Source organism: Lepisma saccharinum, chromosome 13, assembly GCF_977018435.1.
Source record: "Lepisma saccharinum chromosome 13, izLepSacc3.1, whole genome shotgun sequence".
Classification (NCBI taxonomy): domain Eukaryota; kingdom Metazoa; phylum Arthropoda; class Insecta; order Zygentoma; family Lepismatidae; genus Lepisma; species Lepisma saccharinum.
The window spans coordinates 70,108,849-70,136,289 of record NC_139241.1 but is presented as its reverse complement, the minus strand read 5'-3'; the positions used below and the strand labels follow the sequence as shown (position 1 = coordinate 70,136,289).

Below are 27,441 nucleotides of genomic sequence, written 5' to 3'. Positions count from 1 at the left end.
TATTGAAAAATAAGTAACTACTCTAATTGAATTGTTTTTGAATTTTGGCTTCAATCTAGATTTGCTACACAAGCTAATGTATGAAATAATGTTATTATAAATGATGAGAGACAATGTTAAGGATAATAATAATCACTGTGATTAAAATTTTTCAGCAAACCAAAGGCTACCTATCCAAACTAATTTCGGCTGTCGTGAGTGAGGATTGGAGCCAAGTGATAAAGTCCTGTGATATCAACAGCTGGAAGGAAGCATTGGCTGCAGCTATTACCTACACGAAATCCGAGGAATATTCTTCTCTCTGTGGTAAGATTGAATTTTTCTCTTGTTGTGTGTAGTAATTTATTATTCAAGCATGTTACTTAACTTTGAATGTCATTTTCTAAGAACTGACTAGCAACTTGAGGTTTGGCTGTGCAATATCTTACCATAGTTACACGTGTATAATGTGTGTGCGTGACAAAGTGACAAAACGTATATAATGCACAGTACAATCCAGGTTCAAGAAATGGCTTTCTTACTTGTTGGTCATAAAGCTGTTGCTATGTGGATCAACAGTGAATGAAAACATTCCTATTCAATGAGTCACCTGTTGCTATGTGGACCAAGAGGAGAACATTACATTACAAAGTGAAAAATTGTGGCAAATGGCCTTTAAACTTTTATGGTTATGGATGGTTTTGCTCATTTTCTCTTTACTTTTTCTAAAACAAATTCAAAATACAGTCAACTCTCGATTCAACGACCTTTCACAGTTCCTGGGAAAAGGGTCGTTATTTCGAAGGGGTCGTTATTGGAATTTGCCCCAATTTTCTGCTTAAACGGAGCTCAAATGGACACAAAGATGCCTAGGAGATGGTAACACCATTTATCCTGGTAGTTATACAACCTGTTATGCACAGGACATGTGTTGTGAGAAGGAAAATAGAACATGAAAACGTTTTCACAAAAAATAATTTAAAATAATGTTACTTTCTTTCAATTGTGCACAGTCATTGCTTTTCCAGGAAATTCTTACAATTATAGTTCATGAGAAACCCATTTGCACCGAGACCTATGGAAAGGAAAACAATCTTTCGTTTATTGTAAGCAAAACTCGAAGAAACTTGACACCAGTCACACTGGCGCCAGCAAATGTCTGGAGATAATCGGGCAGAATGAATGTTGGATTTTATACGGGTTTACTAGAGCATTGTCTGTTACAAGATTAACTGGTAAGATTAGATCTCTCGGGAGAAACGACACAACCTTTCTAGGCACCAGACAAAAAAAAAAAAAAAAAAGCGGGGATGTAATTTTCATTCTGGTTCAGCTGTGTAAAGTACATTGCAAAAAAAAAAAAGAACCACGTTTTATTTGCTTCAACCTACTTCATTCTCCCTTCCCCCCTCCCCATTCAAGGGAGCAGTCCAAACTCCTTCCTTGACTTGCATTGTAATCCAGTGTGAAAAAGGAAACTCGCAACTTTGCGATCTGTCTTCACCCAATGCGTATTCTAGGACGTGGGTCCCAGTCGAAAGTCGTTTAGGTTTGGAATTGATTTTCACTGTATATTTAGTCCCCAGTAGCCCATCAGCATAAAATGAACTGAAAACAAGCTTTATGAATCTGTGCATTTTTACATATCAAAATGGTAGATCGTTATTTACTCTCACGTTAATCGATGATTTAATGTTGGATTTAGGACTATTCTCGATGTCAAACACCCACTCCTCCAAAAGTTTTCCCCTTGAATAATGTCTTTTTAATCGATCTCAGCGACCATTCAGCACTTTTTTTCTTCACATGAATGGTTCTGAAATGCGAATTAAGTTTACAGTTTTGCTTATCCGAAGGCTCAGAACATGAAGTTATTTTAACTCTTGTTTTCCTTTCTGGAGATCGAATTTCGTTATCGTCAAATGAAAACAGCTTTGCGAGATTCAAAACAATTACTTTTTCCTTCGCGCTGGATGAGTCAGCGCTGGATGAGTCAGCGCTGGATGAGTCAGCGCTGGATGAGTCAGCACTGGATGAGTCATTGCTGTTATCGGCAAGCAAGAGCTTTGCAGATGCTAGACAAAACACTGGCGCCAGCTGCATCGTAAAAACAAGGAGACCGGCTGGAAGTGTGAGCAACAGGTGTCGGAAGGGAAAAATCCCAGCATTTTAAAGATAACGCAAGGTTGTTTTTTTTTTTTTTTTTTTTGCAAGAATATATCCAGAACTGGTTGCCCCATTTTAGACGTCAAAGGAAAGGAAGAGGGGTGGGTCCACTTCCAACCTCGCCTGTAATCAACCCATGTGCACACACAAGCAAGAAAATCGCCCCTCCCCCCCTTTGCTGACAGGAAAAAGGGAGAAGTCAGTCAAGCCAATGGAACACTTTTCTGGCAGATACTACAACACAATTAGGAAAACGTATAAAGTGGGAAACGGGAGTTATGATGCACGTAAGATCGAAGTAAACTTTTGTGGAAACCTGGATGACAACTCATTAAGCGGGTTGACGATCTTTAGTTCGCCTATGTGGCTTTGATTATCTCTAACAGTTTCGCTTTTTTATGAAGTGTTGCAGGGAACAAATAACATGTTTTGAATGAAAGCGGTTACTGGAAGTTGTCGGCTACAAGGCCGAGAGTTGCTCACTCACGGGAACCTGTTGAAATCTAGGTCAGAGCTGGACAGATGGGCCAGACTTCCAGGCGCCACGCATCTGTATTTTGGAACATTCCTGCGATCTTATCTCTCAAGGTGGTGTATTTATCTATGAAAGAGCTTGACCTGCCATACACATTGGCAAAGACTGCAAGTCCAGCAGTCATTTCGGGCTGCTCCCCCCCCCCCTCCTCACCTGCAAGATTTCAGCAGCTCTTAGAACAATTAAACAAGTCAAGGTCGATTTAAAATAACATCCAAGCACATTCGATCTTCTCTTCTCGCGTATCCAAAAGAAAGCATGGCAAAACAAGCCTGGCATGTTGGGTATCGGCCGTCGGGTGCGGGGTAACATTGGTGCGCTTCAGGGAGGGGAGGGTAGAGGTCAAGTGCTATTGGTTTTCACTCGAGCATGGTGTGGTGGTGTCTATTTTTAGTTCAGACCCAATTCTGAGCGGTAGAGCGCTCGTGAAGAGAATGAATGGGGAAAAAACAACGCATTTTTCGGCCGATTTTCTTCAATTTTTCAACTTTTTCCAAATTTTTCTACTTTTTTCTAAATTTTTCACGGTTCCCGGGAAAAGGGTCGTTACTTCGAGGGGGTTGTTATACCCGGGGTCGTAGAATCGAGAGTTGACTTTTTCTATGACTAATGAAATATTTAGGAGGCACATTCAGGACCCTCAAACTAGCAGTTAGCAGCACAAGATTTCTTCTATTAAGTCATTTACACACTTCATATATATCATATTATTTGACCAGTAATACATTTTAATTTTCTTTTTCCTTAGATTTTTTTTCATATGAAGTACCATAAAAATCAGAACGTTCCTTCTTGTTGCATTGAACTTATTTCAAATGCATTGCAAATAAGTGTCGCCATCTTTAATGGAATACTGTTGTCATATTCAGAAACTGCAGAATTCAAGCTTTACAACGATATATAACATGATAGGGTTCCATAAACAGTAAAAAAAATATTCCATGCATAATATGCACCACACTTTTTGGGGTCAAAAATTTTGGAAAAAAGTGCGCATTATACATGAAATACGGTAATTTGTCAATATTCTAAAAGTATCAATCTAAATACATTACTATCGACGGTACCAATATTATTGAGATCGATCATGGCTTCATAAACAATTTTGCTAGTGCACCAATATGCCCATATCCAACATATACTAATGTTCAAAATTAAAGCAACAAACTGAAATTCTTTGCCGTGTGTCCATTTGACTACATAATACGATCAGGTGATAGTAATATTTATGATGTCATAGACAACTGGTTTAAGATAGAAAATAAACTAATCTTAATGTGCCAGAATTCAGGAATGCCCCCCCCCCAAGGCCAATGGTGCATCCCCCCCAAAATCATGTCATGCATTTCCCCCAAATCATATCATTCGCATCCTTAAACCATATCGTAATCGCCACAAAATATTTAATTACGACAGCGTGTCTACCGAAAGTAACTTTTTCCTTAGCTTTACTGAACATTATAATTGATATGCCCCTCCTCCCTAAACAGGGGTGCCATCACTCAAGACCACCCCTAAAATCGTTTATCATAATCGAGAATATCACGTGGATCCCACTTTAAACTGTAGGTTCAGTCCCGATTAACCTTAAAAGTGCATAAAGTGGGCTTAAGAAACCAAATCAATCAGTCGAGAATATCGCTTGTCTTGTAATGCAGATTTAATATAAAAACTCCATATTCATCTCATTAAAGCGCCAAACACACATCGTAGCAAGAAATTAATGCGAGCAAGAAAATTTTTACATCCATTTCTTTGCAGGCTTTGAAGAATATTAATTTAATGGGGTGTCAAAACTTTCTTAAAATCCCGAGATATTTAGTCTTTTCCTTTTCCAGCTTTTTCCTTTGGCACATTCAGGGTCGAAAACGTGTGGATACCGTATCACTAAATACACGTACAATCTCCAAAATGTAATGTTCGAACTCTCTCTCCACTACAGAAATCCCTTGACAATCTAAGATTTAACACTTTATCAAGAGCTTTCTATCTCCCCCTTTAAATTTCATACTCAATCCTACCACCAAAATTTCCATGCCAAATTTAGACTTATCTGTTAATATTGAAGAGTAGATATTGCCTCGTCCAAAAATTAATTCTCAGTCTCCACACCAGAATCTCCGCAACAGTCTAAGACAATAGCAATAAACAAGAATTGGATATCCCCTTCAATTTAATGCTCAATCCCCCTCTAACTAAAGCACTCGCCATAATCTAAGACCTAGAGTTGGATACTGTCCCCCCAAAGTTTAATTCAGAATCCCCCTCAGAACCCACATGCCAATTAAGGCCTAATATATAGGAGCTCGATACCTTCCTCCTCGCCCCCTTCCATAATGCCCTAAACACTTTCATTTCTTCATCTAATGGATGAAATATGGTGCATTTAAGGTGTAAAATTTTTACATATATTTTGGAAAAGATATAAATGTTGAATTTTATATTATTTGAAGGGAAAAATCCCCCCCACAAAAATCTTGATGGTGCAACCTGTGCCATAAAACCCCCCCTGTGGGCACCCCTGCCAGGATTTATCAACAAGAAAATCACGATAGCAACAGGTTAAACTTGTCAAATTTATCAACAAAAAAAATCACACGAGGAAAGGATTTCTGTATGTTGCTTTAATTTTGGACACTAGTGTATATAAAGCCCCAATCCTACCATTGACTCACTGACATAAATGGTCTGCACGAAGGAAGCCCCGGAGGCAAAAAATGCTGTTATAACCCCCCATGAAATTGTCCCAAAAGACAAGAAAATTAAAAAATCAATCACTCACCCCCTTTTTAAGGGTGAAAATGCCCTTTTTTGATGACCCTAGCAACGTCCGTTTCCACGGGTGAAGCCCAACATTTTTTTTTCTCCTCGAGATAAGAATAACGCAAACGATTCAATTCCAAGTTAGAAAACATCCATCAGACAAGAGTGCATAAGAAGATTGATTGATTGATTTGGTGTTTTAAGTGCACTTTATGCACAGAAGGATAATCGGGACTGTACCTACAGTTTAAAGTGAGATCAAAACTACTATGTGCCTCCACCAGATTCAGTTCAGAAATTTCATAAACAGTTACATACAACTTAGTACTCCAAATACAACAATAGGTCCATAATGGCTGTTTCAATGAATTGGTTAGAGATGCAACACTGTTGTATTTGCCATGTTCGTTGTTTACCATGGAAACAGACATTGCTAGGGAACTTAAAGAAAGGTTATTTTCATCCTGAAAACTAGGGTGAGTGAGTGATACTTGCATTTTCATATTTCAAAATATGAATCTATTGTATTTGTTTATATAAAACATTAACTATTGTGAAACTGACAGTACTTAACCAGTTTATTATTAAGAAATAGACAATAATATTTTGAGTCACAATATTAGAGATTGTACATACATAACATTGCATTCTAAACTTTACAAATAAGCAAACTTGCTTTTCCTTCCTCCAATTCTTAATGCTGACATTTTCAGACATTTAGAGCATTGAGGAACCCCATCTCTAACATGAGAGTGTACAAAACGTGGCCGAAAGTCACGTCGCTGAGTGCACGTGGAAAGTGTGAAAAGTACGAGAGTCAGTTTATAAAGATAGGGTAGTAGTCCCTATTACGTATTTATTGTAAATACAAGAAGCATTCAATAAATAACTGGAAAAGGAGTATAAAAAATCTAAAATATGACCGTGATTGTTATATGTTTGTTATTTTGTGAAGGCATCTGTAAGCTATTCATAGCTGGGGCTGGCACGCGTGCCTCACGCATGGGACGCTGGGAAACAGTTACACAAGATGGTGGCACCCTTACAGGAGTGCTACAAGCTGGAGCAGCAAAGTGTCTAGAGATTTTTGTTGAGTGAAGGCGTGAAACCGATAGAAATTCATCGCCGCATGACAGTTCAGTACGGTGACAACTGTATGAGTCTATCACAAGTGTACGAGTGGGCTGAGAAGACAACAGTGGAATGGTGACATCCTTCGCCTCTCAGACCCAAGAAGGTGGGTGCTCAACTGAGTGCTGGAAAGGTCATGTTACCTTTGTTTTGGGACCACAAGGGGCCAATTCTTGAACATTACATGCTCAGAGGTCATAATGTAAACAGTACCACTTAATCCAACCTTTCGCGCAAAAACTGAAACCAGCCATTCTGCAGAGACTACGTGGTCTGGTGTTATTTTGCTCCATGATAATGCGAGACCACACACTGCCAATATCACATTGTCTACCATCGAGGACCTAAAGTTTGAGTGCTTACACCATCCTCCATATTCACCCGATCTCGCACCTTCCGATTTCCACACCTTTGGCCCATTAAAAGATGCACTAAGTGGATTGATGTTCCAGAATGACGACAAAGTCCAGTCAGCGGTACACTATGTTGAAACAGTACTGTAGTTCTTTTGGTGCTTGTAACATATTTCCGTTTACAACATATTTCCCGTTATATATTGAATGTGCCTTGTAATGTTACTTTAGGACATGCTTGAACTAAATAATTTGCTTCATATTTCCAGAGCAGCTAGGTGCGAGATTAGAGTCCGAGAAGGGAACGCCCTTGTCCAAAAGTGCTCAGCTGTGCTACATATGTGCCGGAAACATCAACAGATTGGTGGAGAGCTGGACCAATTCGAAGAAGTCCATGTCACCTGAAACTTTACAGGTACAGTGAGTTCATATTTATTAGACTCCATGCGGTCTAGATTGGAAGAAAATTGTTCCACCTATATAAGCACTTTCTTGCAACAAATAAGTCACGGTACTTATAATGTCCTCACTTCTGGCTCGACCTCCAGCTTGCACCTACCATAAGCTTTTTTCATGAGTTCAAGAAGGCAGCAAGAGGGGTCTCACATGGCCCTCAAAAATGCAGTCTTAAAAATGGCAACTGCACAAACACGATATATCACTTCACACATTTAGATGCTAATAACTGTGTAATAAAAGGGAAAATAATGTTTTGTCCACAAAGAATAAAATAATAACATTGGCACTGAAAAATACCTTGCTTGTAGCAGTGAATGTGAGTACATATAACAAATCTTATTTCAAGCTGTTACACCACTTTATGGACACACTATAGTATAAAGTTGCATTACCAATGTACAGTGAAACCTTGACTTTTTTCATGAAACCAAGGTGAAAGAACTTAAAATTGAGGAAAATTAGATCAAGACTGAATGTATAATGCATAGAGGCACATATTTTTGGTAAATAAAAAATAAAAATTTCAGTACAAGAACAGTCAATTTCAGGTTCAAAAGTGGTAGATAAAATAAAATTTCGGTGTTACAGCGGTGTGAAAAATTTGATCAAAAGTGGTCTATAAAATTACATTTTCGTTTTACAATTGTGAATATAATCCAAAATTTGATTTATAAACCACATATTGCACAAAATAAACATATCCCTTCTAATAGAACATTTATGTAGTTACCAGAGTATTAAGTTTATGCCTGTATACAGGTGTCCATTTTTGTTTCTCAAATATTTACAGCAGAATTAATCAATTTTCCATAAATTGCATCTCACAGAATAATTCAAACTTCATTTAAATAAACTCTAAATTTTGTATTTTGGATTCTATTTTGCAGTTTATTTTGCATCATTTCATTACAAGACGGTAGGAAAATGCACCTCATAACTTTTAGAAACATGAAAAATTAACATTACCATGTGTTATTTCACATTTCGTGTTTTCATCAACAACCAAATATTCATGCCTCTAATAATGCAGGAAAATGTAAAAGCGGTGTTACACTGTATAACGATATGGATACCATCTTGTAATGAATCTGTGCTCCAAACGGTTGTGAAACTTATTCCCCAATATGAACTAGCCAAGTAAACAACACAAACTTCACAACGATATTCAACGTATGAGAACTGTAGTTTTCACATGAGGTTTGTAATATTTTCATTACATTGACATTTCTTTGGTCATAAAATACTTTGTGATTCACTTCGAAAACTATGAAGCAATACTTATCTCTTTCCTGTCTTCAGTTGGCCACTGCACTGCTCAATTCAGATCAGTAGTTGAATGGGCTTGAGTTTGTTTTTAAAGTCAGTTTCTAATTCTTTCATGATCCTGAAGTAAAGAAGCTCAAGGTTTATCTGGCAGTTAGATTAGACATAAGTACCATGTGAGACTGATTTTACTTTTTCTGGGTGTCCACCACTACACTCCTCGTGTGGACTTTACCCCCCCCCCCACTACATGCTTAAGATCTTCATCTTTTGCTCTTTCTATCCAGCGTTGTGTATTTATTGTTTTTAAGGTCCTTAGGGCTGACATGGCCAAACCATCTTCGTTTCCATCTGGCTCTTTTTCTGCAGCTATGTTTGTCCACAGATACTTGCAAGAAGAGTTAAAGGGTACTGAAATAACAATGTACTGTACCTGCCACTATTGTGTATCAATTGTAACTAATGCACCATAAACATTACATTTGCTTGAATGTTATCAAACACATTAATCTCAAATAGCAAAAAAATTATGTTTTTGCGGTGTTTTAATAGAATATTCATAAAATGTTTTGAAATGTATGAGAAGCAGTGAAAAGCATAAAACCATACATTTGCATTCATTTGCAATTGTGATATTTACACACCTACATACAGATGGCACACAATAACATTTACGGGTCAGAACTATTTCATTTCCTTGCTTAATATAAGAGCAAGAGGTAATATGCAAATGTTAATATTATTTTCAAATTAGGCAATCCACAATCTACAAGCAACTTCTAGTTTATTTTCTGTAAACATTTCATTGCGACAAAATTTCTAGAGGGACATGGCCTAATGAACCTATGCCTAGCTACCCCAGTGCCCCCTAGAATGAGGAACCCCTTTACACCAATTGGTAGAGGCACATATTTTTGGTAAATAAAAAAGCAAAATTTTGGTACAAAAACAGTCTATTTCGGGTTCAAAAGCAGTAAATAAAATAAAATTTCAGTGTTATAGCGGTGAATAATCACATCATAAGTGCTATATATAATGACATTTTGGTTTTAAAATTGTGAATATAATCCTAAATTTGATTTAAAAACTGCACCTATTACACAAAATAAACTTACCCCTTCTAATAGCATATTTATGTAGTTACCAGAGTATTAAGTTTATTCCTGGGTAAAGCAGTCCATTTTTGCTTCTCAAATATTTACAGCAGAATTTATCAATTTTCCGTGAATTGCATAACTCACAGGATACCTCAGACTTCAGAAAGTGTCGCGTCGGTATATAAACGGTAAATTTCGTGTTTAAGAGTATATTTCGTGTTTTGCAGTTCATTTCGCATTATTTCGTGACAAAACTGGGTAGAAAAATGCACCTCACACCTTTCAGAAACATGAAAAATGAACATTACAGCATGTTATTTCATATTTTGTGTTTTCGTCAAAAACTAAATTTGCATGCCTCTACCAATTAGGGTACTCTCTCTGTTGTTGAAGGAAGTAAGATACTGTACATGTTTGTATTAAATTAACTTCAAATAAGTATAGCATAAGACAAAAACTCACGTTGGCACATCCATGCAATACAGTCTGCCATTTCAAGTTCACAAGAGAAGACACAGTTAAAATGTTAAGACTTTGCCCTCTACTTAGTATTGATTATTGTCGTTATACGTTTTAGTGATAGTGAACAAATATTCCTTTGCTGATTCATACTTCGTGTTTCAGCAAAGGCATATTTGTTGAATATAAGCTAATGTGTACTGAATTCATTATTGCATGCTAGGAAAAGTAGGTCGATGCAATTTAATGCCCGTTTCCCTGAGAACAAGATGTAAATAAACAAGAATGCAGCATTGTTATTAATAGTATCCATGGATACTAAACTTTGTCCTATATAGTGTACAATCTTCATACAAAAGGTTATATAAAGCATCTATATTGGTACATTACATAATAAGATTATATGATAAGTTAACTAGAGAAATTCTGTTTGCATATATACCAGCACTTTCAGGATGCCATTATAATGAACTGGCAGAAAAAAATGCTAAAGAATCAAGAATGATGGATCATAGAATAAATATATACCATATGTACAGATTTGTTACCAAGATTATAGATGATTGGGAGATATGGGTTAAACAAAAATGTACTAAATTTACATAGTATGACGCAATGGTTTTATACATTTTTGGGGAATAATCACCAAATCAAAGGATGTTGGCTTACCTTCTTGTTTATTCTAGATGAACACTACAGCTACACTACAAACACTGAGTAATACCGAAGGAAACACTGAGTAATAACGAAGGAGACCGCTCCCGTCGTTGTCCTCGCGATGCCCTGAAAATCTCCCTCCTCTGTTTTTCGTCCCCAGTCTTTCACCACTGCTTCCAGGGGTCATATCACCTCGCGTCTGGTAAGGCGGTTCCTTCTCCCCCCGTTAGGTGGCAGCAAAAGTCAGCGGCTTTCGGTGGCTGTCGCTACACCAGCCCCCCACGGAGAAAAAGGGTTACACCTTGTGTGGGAGGCGAAATGTTACGCGTCGACCAGAACGGGTGACGTAGTCACCTCTTGGTGACGGACTCTCTTGACGTTGCGCCGATGGTGGTTGGTTGGTGGGGGGGTGCGTTGGTGTCTGAGGAATCCTTTGTTGGTGGGACGTCCTCCGTCCAGGTGTAGGCTGGTTTGACCCGGTCAATGCTGACGCGGGTCTCACGACCGTTGAGACGCAGGGTGAAGGTCTTGCCGTCTTTGCTTATAACTTGGTGTGGTCCGGAATACGGTGGTTGGAGGCTGCCTCGTACGGAGTCGTCGCGGAGAAAGACGTGGGTGCAGGTTGACAGGTCCTTGAATACGAAGGTGCTGGGTTTTATTGTGACGGGAACCGGATTGTGGTCGCAGGCGAGCCATGTGTTGCCGAAGTCTGGAAATCAGGTCGGAAGGGTCTTCCATCCGGGTGGCTGTTGGTGGCACGATGAGCTCTCCTGGGAGTCGGAGAGGTTCTCCGTACACCAGTTCGACAGGCGATGCTGCGAGGTCATCTTTGATGGCTGCGCGAATCCCAAGGAGCACGAGGGGCAGGGCTTCTATCCAGGTGGAGCCAGGGTGGCACATGAGTGCTGCCTTGAGGTGGCGGTGAAAGCGCTCGACCATGCCGTTGCCGCACGGGTGGTAGCTGGTGGTGCGATGGCTCTCGGAGCCGATGGTCCGTCCTAGTTCGCGGAAGAGTTCTGATTCAAATTGCCGCCCTTGATCTGTTGTGATGCGGGCGGGGGAACCGAATCGCGAGATTCAACACGATGTGAAGGCCGTCGCGACGTCCGCCGTGGTGATGCGTTCCAAGGGGAAGGCTTCGGGCCAACGGGTGAAACGGTCCACGGCTGTCAGGCAGTACTTATAGGGTCCCACTGATGGGAGAGGCCCGATCAGATCGATGTGCACGTGCTGAAACCTTGCAGACGGAGGAACGAAATTGCCCAATGGAGCGTGCACGTGTCGGGAAACTTTGGTGCGCTGGCAGTCTTGGCACGATCGGGCCCAAGCGCAACAGTCTTGCTGGACTCTGGGCCAGACAAAACGCGACGCGATTAGGCGCGCGGATGCTCGGGTACCGGGATGACTGAGGCCGTGCAAGGCATCAAATATGCGACGGCGGTGCGCGGCGGGTACATACGGCCGGGGTTTCGCGGTGGAGGTGTCGCAGTAGAGCTTGACTTCGGTGCCAGGTATGTCCATGAGCTGGAGGTGGAGGTCGCAATCGCCGTTCAGGAGCTCACGGAGCTCATCGTCCTCTTCTTGGGCGGAGGCGAGGGAGCGCAGATCGGGGGAGGGGGTGTTCCCGCGAACTGCGTCCACCCGCGATAGCACGTCCGCCACCACGTTAGAGGTGCCTTCAATGTAGCGGATGTCCGTGGTGAACTGAGCGATGAAGGAAAGTTGGTTGAGTTGCACTGGAGGTAGTTTGTCACGCCGCTGCTGGAAGGCGTAGGTGATGGGCTTGTGATCCACGTATATGGTGTAGTGTTGCGCTTCCAGGATGTGACAAAAGTGCTGAACAGCTGCGTAGACTCCGAGAAGTTCGCGGTAGTACGGTGGCCACTCGATCTGCTTGGTGGTGAGTTTCCGGGAGAAAAAGGCGAGGGGTTGCCACGAGCCGTTGGCGAACTGTTGCAGGCATGCACCGACGGAGGTGGCGGAGGCATCGGTGAAAAGTCCCAGCGGGGCTTCGGGATGCGGATGGGCCAGGAGCGTGGCGTTGGCAAGGCTGGTCTTGCAGGCCTCGAAAGCTTGTTCTAGGTCCGGCGTCCATGGGAATGGCTGGGATCCTCGGAGGGTGGTGAGGGCAGCATGCAGAGGAGCTTGGTGTTTGGCAGAGGATGGCAGGAAACGACGGTAGAAGTTGATCATGCCGAGGAAGCGACGCACGCCGCGAGCCGTGGCTGGTCGTTTGAAGTCCTGTAGGTCTGCGATGCGGTCGGGAAGCGGTCGTGTGCCGGCAGCGGAGACTTCGTACCCAAGGAACGTGACGGAGGGGGTCCCAATCACACACTTCTGGGTGTTAATCAGGATGCCGTGGTCCAAGAGACGTCCGAAGAGGGCGCGTAGGTGTTCGCGGTGTTCCTCGTGGTTGCGTGATGAGACGAGTATATCGTCGATGAATGGAAAGCAGAAATCCAGTCCTGAGAGCACTTCGTCGATGAAACGCTGGAACGTCTGCCCGGCGTTGCGTAGTCCGAAGGTCATGTATGGGAACTCAAACAACCCGAATGGCGTGGTGATCGCTGTCTTCGGGATGTCGTCTGGGTTGACAGGAATTTGTGTGTACGCCTTGACCAAGTCGATGACCGAGAAGACGGTGCATCCGTGGAGGTGGTTGCTGAAATCGTGGATGTGCCTCACTGGATAACTGTCTGGAATCGTCCGGACATTGAGGCCACGGTAGTCCCCGCACGGTCTCCAGCCCTCCGTTTTCTTGGGTACCATGTGCAGCGGCGAAGACCAGGGGCTGTCGGAGCGACGTGCGGTGCCTTCGCGCAACATGGAGTCGAATTCGGCCTTGGCTATTTGTAGGCGATCTGGAGCGAGGCGGCGAGGTCGGCTGGACACGGGGGGGGGGGGGGGGCCCGGGGTCGTCCGGATGTAGTGAACCGTGGAGTGACGAACTTCTCGCGGCGTGAAATCGGCTAGGACGTCGCTGTATGAAGAATCGTTCAACAAGGCCTTGATGCTGGGTTGCATAGTGTTCGTTGGCTGGCAGGGAGCCGAGAGTCCCGTTCGTCCATCGAGCAGGCGCTTGTTGCGACAATCCAGCAGCAGCTCAAAGTGGTCCAGGAAGTCCGATCCGATGATGGGCGCACGGAAACGTCCGCGACGACGAAACGCCATGAAAACTCGCGACGCAGGCCGAGTTTGAGGCAGAGGGGAAGAATTCCGTACGTCTTGATCGTCGAGTCGTTTGCGGCACTGAGCACGTAGTCGGTCGGATGGCGTCGGTCCGGGAGCAAACGTCTCGGGAAACAACAAATATCCGACCCTGTGTCGACGAGGAAGCGGTGGCGGCTATAGCGGTCGGTCACGTACAGGCGGCTTCCACCAGGGCGGCAGCCGTTTGCCGCGACTAGCGGCTGCCGTTGGTGTTTGTTGTCGCGGGCGCGTACGTGCATGGGTCGTTGCACCTCTGAGCCTGGTCGCCGAAGCGGTGGTGATACCAGCATATTTCCTCATCTCTTCCTCTTGACGGCGATCTACGGCCGTAACGGCACGGGCTGGTACGGTCACGCGATTGCGAGCGGCCGCGGAAGGCGCGAAAGTCGCTTTGCAGGGACGCGACTTGACGAGTTAGCTCCTCGACGCGTTGGAGAAGCCGAACCGTGTCGGAGGAGGGCGCGAGTGGCGTCGCGGTCGCGCAGATAGGTTGGGCGAGACGAACTGTGCGGCGATGTTGCTTGTCGGGGGGGTGAGCATGGGGGGGGGGGCTCACCTCCACGATGCGGTCCGCGAGCGTGGCAAGTTGGTCCAGCGGAAGTTCCGAAGACTGCACCTGCAGAATCGCTTGAACTTGAGCGGGCAGGCGTTGGAGCCACAACGTGCGCAGCAAGTCGTCACGCATGGGAGTGGTGCCTGCGAGTGACTGGAGGTGACGTAGGAACTGGGACGGTTTGCGACTGCCCATTTCTTCTTCCATCAGGATCTGCCGCAATCGTTGATTTTCAGACAGGGAAAATCTTCGCGTGAGTTCTGTCCGCAGCCGAGTGTAAGGGTCGGTTGCCGGTGGTGTACGTATAATGTCTCTCACTTCGAACGCGTACCGACCTTCTAACTGTCCCACGATGTATGCGAACTTCGTCTCCTCCCGGGTGATGTGGGCGATGGTGAACTGGGCCTCCACTTGGGAGAACCACAATTCCATGTCCTCGGGCCAGAATGGGGGGAGCTTCACACTCACTCGATGTACGGAGTCCTGTTGCGATTGTACTGCGTGCGGTGCTGGAGTCCTCGGTTGAAGTGCTTGCTGTCTGAGTTGCTCGTTTTCCCGCCTGAGTTGGTCGAGCTGCGCTTGAAGTTCCTCTGTCATCGCGGTGTAGTTGGTGCGTCCAGAACAAAGGGGGATTGGGCACGTCGTCTAGCGTGAACTTGTTCGATCCGGCTGGTATGGTACACAAAGGGGGTAATCACAATTCACAATTGGCTTACCTTCTTGTTTATTCTAGATGAACACTACAGCTACACTACAAACACTGAGTAATACCGAAGGAAACACTGAGTAATAGCGAAGGAGACCGCTCCCGTCGTTGTCCTCGCGATGCCCTGAAAATCTCCCTCCTCTGTTTTTCGTCCCCAGTCTTTCACCCCTGCTTCCAGGGGTCAAATCACCTCGCGTCTGGTAAGGCGGTTCCTTCTCCCCCCATTAGGTGGCAGCAAAAGTCAGCGGCTTTCGGTGGCTGTCGCTACACATTCAATATATATCTAGAAAGTTTTTAATTTTAGTAGTAAGATTGAGATCAGGTCACACCAAATTAAACCATTTACATACAATTAATTTGGTTCATTCCTTAATGTGCAAATGCAAACTACATCACGCTATATTTCAATATCCTCTTTATATCGAACAAAGGGAGACAGACTTTTTATAAAAATCTAATTGAAAAAGAAGTACCTCTCTCAACTTCTTTAATCTCTCTAGTATCGACACCAGGTATGACAGTTGTATTTATAATTTTTAGATTTTACCGTAAAATTGGGATAGACCTATGAAAGTTGTATATATTTAAGAAATATTAATGTAGCAGTGTGTCATTATGTAGGACATTTGGTGTAGAGCTGGTATAACAGCGAAATCCAATAAAGAAAGAGAGAAAGGTTTTCAGTGTCCTCAAGTTTGCAAAACATTCTTAAGATATGCATTTGCATCCAGGGATATAATCAAAACTTGCACTGTATTACATTTGTACATATTTTCTTTCATATTAAATGTAAAGGAACATACTGTATGCAGTGACACTTTTTTTATTTATTTGATATCTTAACTAGGGCTGAGTCTGTGCTGATACTTTTCTGGCATTTTGGCTTTTCACAGAAATCTGCAAAAATGCTGCAGGATACGTTCACGGAGTCAAATTATCTTTGAAGTTGTGCAAAATTCAAAGTTTATTATTTTTTTTCTTACACCAGTTTTCAATAAAAAATCTGAATTTTGTAACATATTTGCAAATGGTGCATGTTACTCACTATATTATATAATCAATACTAAATTAGTATAAAATTAAACTTACGTGAGTGAGTATGAAGTTTAGAAAACAACGTTTCAGGGCCCCCTTCATCGGATTCTTATTTTCTCTAGGCACTAATCATAATGTCGCATCACTAAGTGTTAAAAAATAATTAGGTTTTAGACGTTTGGTTAAGAAACACTTGAAATAATCACTGCCAACATTCCTGTCTAAAAACAACCAGTTAAAAATCCCATTTTAAAACGTTCCCCATTTCCCGTGAGACCTCTCAAACCCTGGGTCTTATGAAATCAGTAAAACATGTTCAGTTGCACAGCCAGCACTGGGATTTTTAACTGGTTGTATTTAGGCAGGAATGTTGGCAGTGATTGTTTCAAGTGTTTCTTAACCAAACCTCTAACCTAATCCTTTTCTAACACTTAGTGGCGCGTCATTATGATTAGGGCCTAGAGAAAATAAGAACGTGAAGAAGGGGGCAGTTGTACCCTGAAACGTTGTTTTCTAAACTTCTACTCACTCACGTAAGTAAGTTCAATTTTATACTAATTTATAGAGGCATGCAAATTTCGTTTTTGACGAAAACACGAAATATGAAATTACATGCTATAATGTTCATTTTTCGTGTTTCTAAAGGTGTGAGGTGCATATTCCTACCCTGTTTCGTCACGAAATAATGCGAAATGAATTGCATAATGCGAAATAGACTCTTAAACATTTACCGTTTATGTACTGACGTGACACTTTCTGAAGTTTGGAGTATCTGAATTCCCGGAACATTGCTTAATTCTGCTGTAAATATTTGGCATCAGTGGGAACTGTTATGAGTATCGAGACAGGTATGATTATTATTTGAAAGTAGTATCGGCTCAGCCTTAGACCTTCAAATATCTAGGAAGCATAATTGAGATAAGTGGAAGAATAGATGAGGAGGTAAACAGACGAAGACAAATGGGTGGTGGACTGTATCAAAGTGTTCGAAGATTAATATGGAGCAGGGATGTTCCTATGAAATGCAAGAAGGTAATATAAAACACATACTATGTACCAATAATTATGTATGGAGACTTGGACAATGACAGAGAGAGACAAATGAAAGATGCAGGCAGTGGAGATGAAATTTTTAAGGATTATATTGGGGAAGACTAGAAGAGATGAAATAAGGAATGAGGAGATCTGACAGACAATGTGGGGTGGTGAAGCTTCAGGACAGGATAGATCAGGCACAGATTGTATGGTTCGGACGCATGAAGCGGATACCAGTAAGAGCTTACAATGCACAAGGAGTAGGAATAAGGCCGAGGGGGAGACCAAGGTGTCAGTGGAGAGAGCAGATAGCAGATAGTGTTAGGAGAAGAGGACAAGATTGGAACACCGTGGAAAGAGAGAAGTGGTGGAAGACCAGGAAATAGCTTGACTTCTATGCCGACCCAGCCAGAGGCAGGAAACGGCAAAGGATGATGACATGCTGATACAAATTTTGAATTAACAATGTAAAGCTTCCGGCAACTGTGACAGAGTGGTTAGCACAGCGTGCTATGATGCCAGGGGTCTGGGTTTGAATCCCAGCCTGTGCAAGGGTGTTCTTTGTGAGTGTCCCTTCATCAATTTCATATCATCACTCATCCCCATCTTCACAATTAGCCAGAAGTGCAAGATGTGGGAATTGAAAAACAAAATCAATCACTTAAACAATGCAAATAATATAATAATTATGTGTGGCGTAGAGCCCATTGAAGGTCAGGACCTACCTACCGACTGCCAGCGTCACTCCCACCGGATCCTACTCACTCGCTCACCCCGAGTTGGAAGACAATCCAACCAGTTACAGTGTGACGTGTGGTCAGGACGACGAACAACCAGTCGTTGTCGTAGGTTTCAATGACCGGATTACGCAACTCATTTGGAGCTCTCCAATTTCCTCACAATGGTGTACGAGTCCCATAAACAGGTTGAAATCTCAGGAGAAAAGTTGTTACGCTTCCCCCAGGAGACTTGAATCTGCACACGCCCCGAGCTGGAGCCAAAAGCATTCGTTGTGAGTGTCCCTTCATCAATTTCTTATCACTCATCCGTATCTTCACAATTAGCCAAATGTGGCAGAAAAGCGAATGAAAATCAACAAAATCAATCAATAAACAATGTAAAGCTACATAGAAATTACACAACAATGTGAATTGGAACAATAATACATGAAAGAAATCCAATTAACAAACAATAGTAGTAAGTTGTTCAGGAGAAATTTGCCATTGTCATGGACTTCATTGGAAAACTTATTCCCTATCCTGAAATAAAACTTTGCATTGTGCCAACCTCTGTGACAGCATGGTTAGCATATCACACTACAATGCCAGGGGACCCAGATACAAATCCAAGCCTAGGCGTGGATGTTCTTTGTGAGTGCCCCTTCATCGATTTCATGTCATCACTCATCCCCATTGTCTCGATAAGCCATGAAAAGCAACATAAATCAAAGCATCAACCTTGCATCATATATTACTTCTTAATTTTTACCATTTCCTTGTATGTTTTCAGGATAGGAACCTAAATTACAGGAACTGTAGGGTGTATTTTAATGATTCTGTAACAACAAGATTTCCCCCTGCTGTACACAGTTGTACCTGTATTTTAATCAGGACACAACATAGCACAGAAATGATTAACTCCTAAAGACTAACAACCTTTCGAGGATATGTCATCCACATTGTCAACTTGAAAGGTATCTCTAAGACTACGTCCTTTTTTGTACAAGGCATTTTTTGACTTCTAAAGTGCACACATGTATGTGTCGAAATTTTGAATAAATAAAGAAAAAAAGCATGAGCAATCTGCAAATGTCAGTATTTCCATTCAGAAGGTGGCACTTTGATGTTTCTCCTTTATTAATGTGCAAACATTTGCTTCCAGGAACTTGTTGAGTTGGTTATGGTCCTCCGCAAGGCTGTAGAACTGCAGGGCAGGAATGTGGATGTGTCTGGAAGGCTGGTTGATTTGCTTACTAACTATGCTTCACTATTGGCTGCTCAGGGAAATCTAAATGCTGCTCTCGCATATTTAGGATCGTCCAATGAGGTAAGCCATTTTGAAAAAAAATGTTTTTCTAGGTTATTTTTGTTGATTTGTTTTGAACAACGTTTGATAAATTTGATTCTCTTGAATAAGAAGTGCAGTTCCAACACTTAAAATTTTAGCAAGTTAGTGTCACAAAATTGACTAGAAAGGTATTTTAATATTAGCTGAAAAACCTAGAACCCTCATCATATGTGCAGTATCTTGTGTTAAATTAAGCACAACCAACTTCCTAAAATTTTTGCCATTACTTTGTTCGAGACAGTGTTGTGCAGTAAATGATTTTGTTGCTAATGGTTGGTTATCTTCTCCAGGAACATATTGAAGCTCTTCGTGACCGGCTTCAGAAGGCTCTCGGCCACAAGCCGGTCTCTCAGCATGGCTACGGTCAGCAGCCTCAGCGCATGGCAGCCGCTCAGCAGAAACAGTCTCAGCCTACCTCAGCTGTTCATCCGGGAAGACAGACTTACTACCAGGGACAGGTAATGCAATTAGTACAATACATAGATTTATTTTTATTATTCATGATGCGGTACAGGTTAGACTTCTATTCTTGTATGTAATTTCTTGTTCGTCATTTTTATTTTGTTTTGGTTTTTTTCTTCTTCAATATTTCTACATTATGTAATGGCTTATAAATGTTTTGCTAATTTTTATATGCAAAAATTTTGATGTAAACGTGGTTAAGTGGAAGAAAATACTACAAAGCCTTAACGACACGAGAAACAAAATGTAATGAATTGTGTTAAAAAAAAAATAATCTATATAGAACAAGATTAGCATTCTTCTTCTACTTTGTAGATTGGACAGCCTGCACCAACCCCATCATTTAACCCAGTCATGAACCAGCAGCCAACATACGGGGTTCCTGCACCTCAACCTGTGCCTACATATAATCCACTGAATGTTCAAACGCCAATCTATGGAGGACCACCATCTGCACCAACCCCACCACCACCATCGCTTACCCCAGGAGGGTCTACTCCGACTCCAGGTGAGGCTGTAGTAATAATAATAATAAGAATAAGTTCTAAGAATGATCAAATTGTGGAAAAATGATTAACCATGAGCAAGTTATGTCTGGAGTAGCGTTATCACCTTGTAATCAAGTGGTCCTGGGTTTGATACCTGGTGGAGGCACATAGTGGTTCGGATCCCACTTTAAACTGTAGGTCCAGTCCCGATTAGCCTTAAAATGCATAAAGTGGACTTAAAACTCCAAATCAACGAACCAACCAACTTATGTCTGTAATGCAAGACATTAAAATGATGTAATTTGAAAATCAAGCAGTGTTCTAACAAAATTGTTGTATGATGAAGGTTTATTGAAATGTACTTGGATATTAAGTAGCGCTGAGTTGATACCACTTTGAACCCGACACCCATACTGATGTCAATACTCTTACCCATTCCCCCTGAGATGATACCATTGCTTGAAAATTGTAACAATTAAAATTTGTTCAAAATATTTATTAATATTATTGTGTAAGTATTGAACTCCAAGTAAATGCATTAACTTACTTTAAAATCTTCGAAAATTACATCAAAATATTAAAATACCTGCTATGTAAACAAAAATACGTTTTTTCTTCACAATGCTGGTGCAAAGTAATTGGAAACTTTGAACTTTTAAGTTATTTGCAGGATAAATAGACTGAAAATGCCATGTGGCATTTTCCAGGCTCCTTGAAAGATGAAAATCCCGTAAAGTGGTGGCAGTTATCTGTAAATGAATTCCAACCAATACTTTCCGATAACCGATATATTGGCATTGGATCTGTTCAGCCCTAACATATAATATATAGTATGGATAGGCCGATATGAAATTTTGGCCAATACCGATAACCGATATTCTACCGATCCGATATTAAATTAGAGATTGTCCTTGAAGAACCTGAAAGGTTCATTGATCTCCTTAATAAATTGTTTCAAGGTGACTGCATTGAAAGAGACGTTGCATATTTAGAGATTTACTTTTTTTAGAAAGTAGGGCATGGAAATTATCCATAAAAATTACAACAAAATGGCAGAATTTTGCACTAAATTATCAGATATTTATTGATATATCGGATCGGTAAAATAATCGGTAAATTTACTGATAAACCAATACATCGATATGCCTATATTGGTCGATACCGATAGAGTACAGATTAATCGGTCCCATCCCTAATATATAGATTCGGGATTCTAAAAAGAACCTGCTGTCTCTATCCATTCATTGTGTCAAATTTTACCTGCTAATGGATCCTTCAGTAAGTATAACAACAAGTAAAAAAAAACAAAAACAATTTTGCAAGAGTGGTATATTCTCTGAAATAAGCTGTATGTAAATATTTTACTTGAAAAATGATTTCGTAATTCTGCAAAAATGTTATTGATTCCCTGCTGCCCCAGGGGACTACATTCCGTACTCATCTGTACTTCCAAACTTGAATTACTCCCAGAGGAACTGGGAACTGCAAGCAGACAGACATATGAATGCTAAGAATTGGTGTAAGTAGAAGGATGTGGGGTGCAAACTGAATGCAAATAGTTTAATAGTTATGCATGGTCCCCTAGTGGTTATGATAATACGTTTTTAGTATATTTTGGTGTGTGCAGTGCATTACGTGGTATGTTTTTATGCACGTATAATATTATTGCATTACTGATTTTTTTAATATGATACTTTTTAAGCTGTTTTTTTTTTGGAATATTGTTATTTTTTACTGCAAGGTATTAAAATATGGTAATGAAACACTCATAAGACATGGACCATAAACATACCTTCACTCTCCTTCCATGTTGATATGAGTAAAAAATTGCAGCCTTTGTATAACTCAATATTGCCCCCTCCCTTACAATAAATATTGTGGAATCTTTCTTATGCTTAAAGACAAATGCCAGAATTCATTTAGCATTTTCATATTTCATGGATATAATTCTCAGGCTAAAAGGTGTGATTGTTTAACGATCTGTTCATATTGGGAGCTGCACATATGCGGACACATATGGCATTATTTTGTTGGTATTGCACCCTTCAGTTCCAAATATAGTGATGCAATCCACAGAGGATTATGGCTGTAAGTTTGACATCTGCACATGTCAGTTTTTTTAAATATTTTTTAAGTTAGGTATGGAGTTACTAATTTTATTTGGGCCAATCCCTTGCTTTACATTTGGTTTTTCTACTGTTTTTTTTTTAACTTTTGAGACCAGAATTCACTACTTCCTATTTTCAAGTAACTCCTCACTGGGTTAACACAGAAATTTTGGAACTCCCATCATGGTCAAACCTGCATTAATTTTTTTGCTATGTGGGAAGTCATTTTTTTTCACACCACACGATAATAGTCTTGACTTGTAATCAGTTCAAACACAAGTCATACTTACCTATCCACCCTACCTGTAAAACACCCGATTTATCATTGCCGAGAACTTAATGATGGTAATTTTAGTGCTAAATTTACCAAAACACACCTTTATATGCTCCACAATGAAAATTTGGACCCATGTGTGTGACTACAATGGCTGTCAAAACATTATTGTCTTTTGAGTGTTGGACCATGTTTATACCTCACAGGACAGTAGACCTGTTATGGGACATGTGAAACTTAGCCTCTACGAACTTGCATGAGATAGTAATGTCTTTCCTTGGCTTTCTTGCTCAGATTAACATATTGATTGTAATGTAATTCATTGTCAACTCCCAGTAGCACCCTTAAACCCTGGATTCTCATAAATGAGACGTTATAATTTTTTAGTTCCTTAGTGTCATATTTACCGTATATTACTATGGATCTCTTAATAGATGCCATTGTTATTACATGTTCCAAAACATCAAGTGAGAAACATGTAATACTGTATCCCTTCATTTCAAGTTTAGTGTACATATTTGTTGCATTATAGAGTTTCCTTCTTGAAATTTATTGTTCTTACAAGTACAGTAACATACACATCTTTATTAATATTGTTAATGTGTTATAACTGTAATGCCTATAATTTTTAATGTACAATTAGAAGTGTGCAATTTTACCTGCAAGATATTTGAACTGGTTTCCTGATGAAGACTGATGTTTACTATTTGAAACATTGAGTGAGTCTGCAAAAACTATACCAAAGTATGTTCAAAATTCTTTTACTGTAAATCAGTAGATTATTTTTTTCTGAAGTTTGACCATGTAGACACCTCATTCCATTGAGCTATGTCAGTTTTCTAAACATTTGGCATAAACATTAAAAGCCGGCCCCCATGGTGGAGTGGTTAGCACATTGCGCTACGATGCCAGGGGTCCCGGGTTCAAATCCCGGCATGGGCATGGATGTTTGTGATTGTCCATTGATCCCCATCTTTGCAAATTAGCCAAAAGTGGCACAAAAAGCGAAGTAAAATAAAGCAAGTCAATCAATCAATCAATAAACACTAAACTACCATGAATGATTATCGAAGAATGTGTGTGAACCACAAAGCTAGGAAAGCCTAAATTCCATAGGTTTTACGCAGGTCTTAACTGATGCAACTTTGAACCAATGCTGATTCTCTTATTGCTGATTTCAACCAGTATCATTGCTTGATCATTGTAAAAATGAATAGTAGTGTTTAGCATATGTATAAAAAATAATATGTCCTTTGTATTTATACCACATCATTGTGCCAGTTTGCATTCAAATATCTATTGAAATAGATGTCGTTTATGAAAATAACTTTCACCACACAATATTGCTGCAAATAAAACCATGTATTTTGCACAATTTACACGATAATTAGGCCCCACAAAATGTATCTATGATGTATCAGCCAGCATGGGTGATTAAACTCGAACCAAAACGAAAATGTATCAGTATTGCCCAGTACTGATACATTGGCATCTAGACTGGTTTGGCCCAATGCTACAATGTACACTCCTGTTCACGTAAAGTAACACACATTTTAACTGCTCAACCCTATAAAATGTGCCACTTTATGTGAACAAGCATGTACCAAAAGACTGAACAAGTAATTCCTTCTTTTCATTTTTATGCATGTTAGTTATTCTTGCCTTCCATTGGCAATGTTTCTAGAGTTAAAGCTTTAAACAGTCATTTATTGCTTGCAGGTGCATCAAACATGAGCCGAAAGCCGTATGTGTTGGACCCATCTGTACAAAGTGGACCAGCTTATGGGCAAGTGCCATATAATTCACCTGCATACTCCACACCATACTCAGCAGCACCTACATCGTTCAGCCAGTCTTCAGGTTATGAAACACAGGTGTTCAACACAGGCCCTGTGAACACATATCCAGCTTCACAGACTGAGTCGGTGCCTACGAATATTTATAACCCAACAGGTGAGGTTATGAACTTAATGTTTTACTGCTAGAATTAATGAACAAGTAATCAGAGTTGGTAAATGAAGCAAAATTTCCCTGAACATCCTCACAAACGCATTGAAGAGTTTTGTACGTAGTTCACAAAATTTTAATTTATGACCAAATTTATGGTTACCATTGTGGGGCTCTAATATTTTATATTTGTCTGATTATATGTACACATGCTGTTAGAATTATGGTGGGCTCAGAACTGACTATAGCACCACCCAAGTTATCACATAATTACTGATATAAAATTCTACAGAGTTCATTGATATTAATAAATGTATGTTACTAGATGAACCAAGCTTTTGCAATGTAAAAGAAGCTGCATATCAAAAAGAAAGTACGGAATGAAGATTAATGTTTATATCCATAAAAATTATAACAAAATGCGCAATAATACACTAAATTGTAAGAATTAACTAATTTTACTGATAAACTGATACACCAATATGCTTATACCGATAGCTATTCTAAGAGGGTGAGTTCCTCCACTAGGTTTCATCCTCAGAGGACAAGATCCTCCACTAGACTTTATCCTCAGATCACTAGTTCGTCCACTAGGCTTCATCTTCAAAAGACAAGTACTTCCACTATGTTTCATACTCAGAGGACAAGTTTCTCCACTAGGCTTCTTCCTCGGAGGACAAGTTTCTCCACTAGGCTTCTTCCTCGGAGGACAAGTTCCTCCACTAGGCTTCATCCTCAGAAGACGTGTTCCTTCCATATGCTGCAATATCCTCTGCAAACAAGTTCTTCCATTGGGCTTCATCTTGAGAAGGCAAGTTCCTCCACAAAGCTTCATTCCAAGGGGACAGATTCTCCTCTACTAGGAGTACAGGCCTTCGTTGTCCTAGACAAGGCTCTGCCAAAGATCATCCTCAGAGTACAGGCCCTTCTCTTCTACCAGTATTTGTCTTGTAAGGACAGGCCCTTCTCTCAGTGCAGGTCCCTCTGCCAAGTATAACCCTCAGAGTACAGGTTCCTCCACTAGCTTTCATCCTCGTGAGTACATGTCCCTCTACAAGCATTTGTTCTCTGAGGGCAGATCCTTCCACCAGCATTTGTACTCTGAGGGCAAGTCTATTCACAAGCTTTTCCCTCAAAGGAGAGGGTCCTCCATAAGCCTTTGTCCACAGAGAACAGATCCCTCCACTAGCCATTGTCCTCAGAGGACAGGTCCCTGCACAAGCCTTGATCCTCAGAGAACAGGTCACTCAACAAGCCGTTGTTCTCAGAGGACAGGTCCCTCCACTAGCTTCTGTCCTCAGTGGACAGCTTCCTCCATAAGCCTTTGTCCTCTGAGGACATGTTCCTTCACAAGCCTTTTTCCTCAGAGGACAGGTCCCTGCACAAGCCTTGATCCTCAGAGAACAGGTCACTCAACAAGCCGTTGTTCTCAGAGGACAGGTCCCTCCACTAGCTTCTGTCCTCAGTGGACAGGTTCCTCCATAAACCTTTGTCCTCTAAGGACATGTCCCTTCTGGAACCTTTTTCCTCAAAGGACAGGTCCCTGCCCAAGCCTTGGTCCTCAGAGAACAGGTCACTTGACAAGCCGTTGTTCTCAGAGGACAGGTCCCTCCACAAGCCTTGGTCCTGTGAGAACATGTTCCTTCACGAGCCTTTTTCCTCAGAGGACAGGTCCCTCCACAAGCCTTTGTCCTTGGAGGACAGGTCCCTCCACAAGCCTTTGTCCTTGGAGGACAGGTCCCTCCACAAGCCTTTGTCCTCGGAGGACAGGTCCCTCCACTAATCTTTGTCCTCAGTGGACAGGTCCATCTACAAGCCTTTGTCCTCAGAGAACGGGTCCCTCCACAAGCCTTTGTTCTCTAAGGACAGGTCCCTCCACAAGTCTTTGTCCAATTATTTTCCTGTAGTTTACGGTTATTACAAGCATAAGAAAACAGTTTTTCTTTGTGATGTTTCAGGAGAACACACGCTCCTTTCATCAGGCATTTCCTTCATTACATAGAATCTCCAATTGTTAATGAGATATGTGCGGATATCAAACTGTACATCAGATATGTAGATGATGTGCTAATAATTGCTAAAAATGAGAACACAATCATGGACGTATTGAAATTGTTAAATGAATCACATTGTCGCATAAAATTCACTTGCGAACCCATGAATAACAATGTATTTTCTTTCCTTGATCTGCAAATTAAGGCAACTGACTCAACAATTCAAACATCAGTCCATAAGAAAAAATTGGAAGGGGAAAAATACATCCATGCCAATTCAGAACTTTCGCGTATAACAATGGATAACATATTTTAAATTTTTTTCCTGAGAGCACAAAGACTATGTTCTAATAATAAGGATATCAAAAATGAAGAAGAAAGGCTTTTTAATATAGCAAAATAAAATGGCTTTCACACTAACAGAATAAACCAAATCAAAAAACAAGTCGCAAGAAAACTAAAGGAAAAGAGAAATACTGACAAAGATGAAAAATCTGTTTAAAAGAAATATGTGTGCATTCCATTCCACAAGGGATTCTCACATAAAATTGCAAAAATTTGTAGAAGTTTTAATTTCAAAATTGTTTTTAAATCACCAAGAAGTTTGGAATGTACATTTAATGAATTCAAAATAAGAAACTCTCTACCAGATGTGGAAACCACAAGAATATATAATATAAGTTGTTCATGTTCAAAGGAT

At 40.9% G+C, this 27,441-nt stretch overlaps 1 protein-coding gene across 3 annotated transcripts in view; it reads left to right on the top strand.

The window, feature by feature from the left end:
- The window catches only part of Sec31 (COPII coat complex component secretory 31), an 83,205-nt gene that overhangs the window by 32,844 nt on the left and 22,920 nt on the right, over positions 1-27,441 (top strand). For all 3 annotated transcript variants that reach the window (XM_083134410.1, XM_083134409.1, XM_083134408.1), the window contains 6 exons: positions 156-306; positions 7,197-7,342; positions 19,283-19,447; positions 19,759-19,926; positions 20,246-20,438; positions 24,520-24,753. In XM_083134410.1, the coding sequence (XP_082990536.1) occupies positions 156-306; positions 7,197-7,342; positions 19,283-19,447; positions 19,759-19,926; positions 20,246-20,438; positions 24,520-24,753 (1,057 nt within the window). The remainder of the gene's footprint in view (positions 1-155; positions 307-7,196; positions 7,343-19,282; positions 19,448-19,758; positions 19,927-20,245; positions 20,439-24,519; positions 24,754-27,441) is intronic.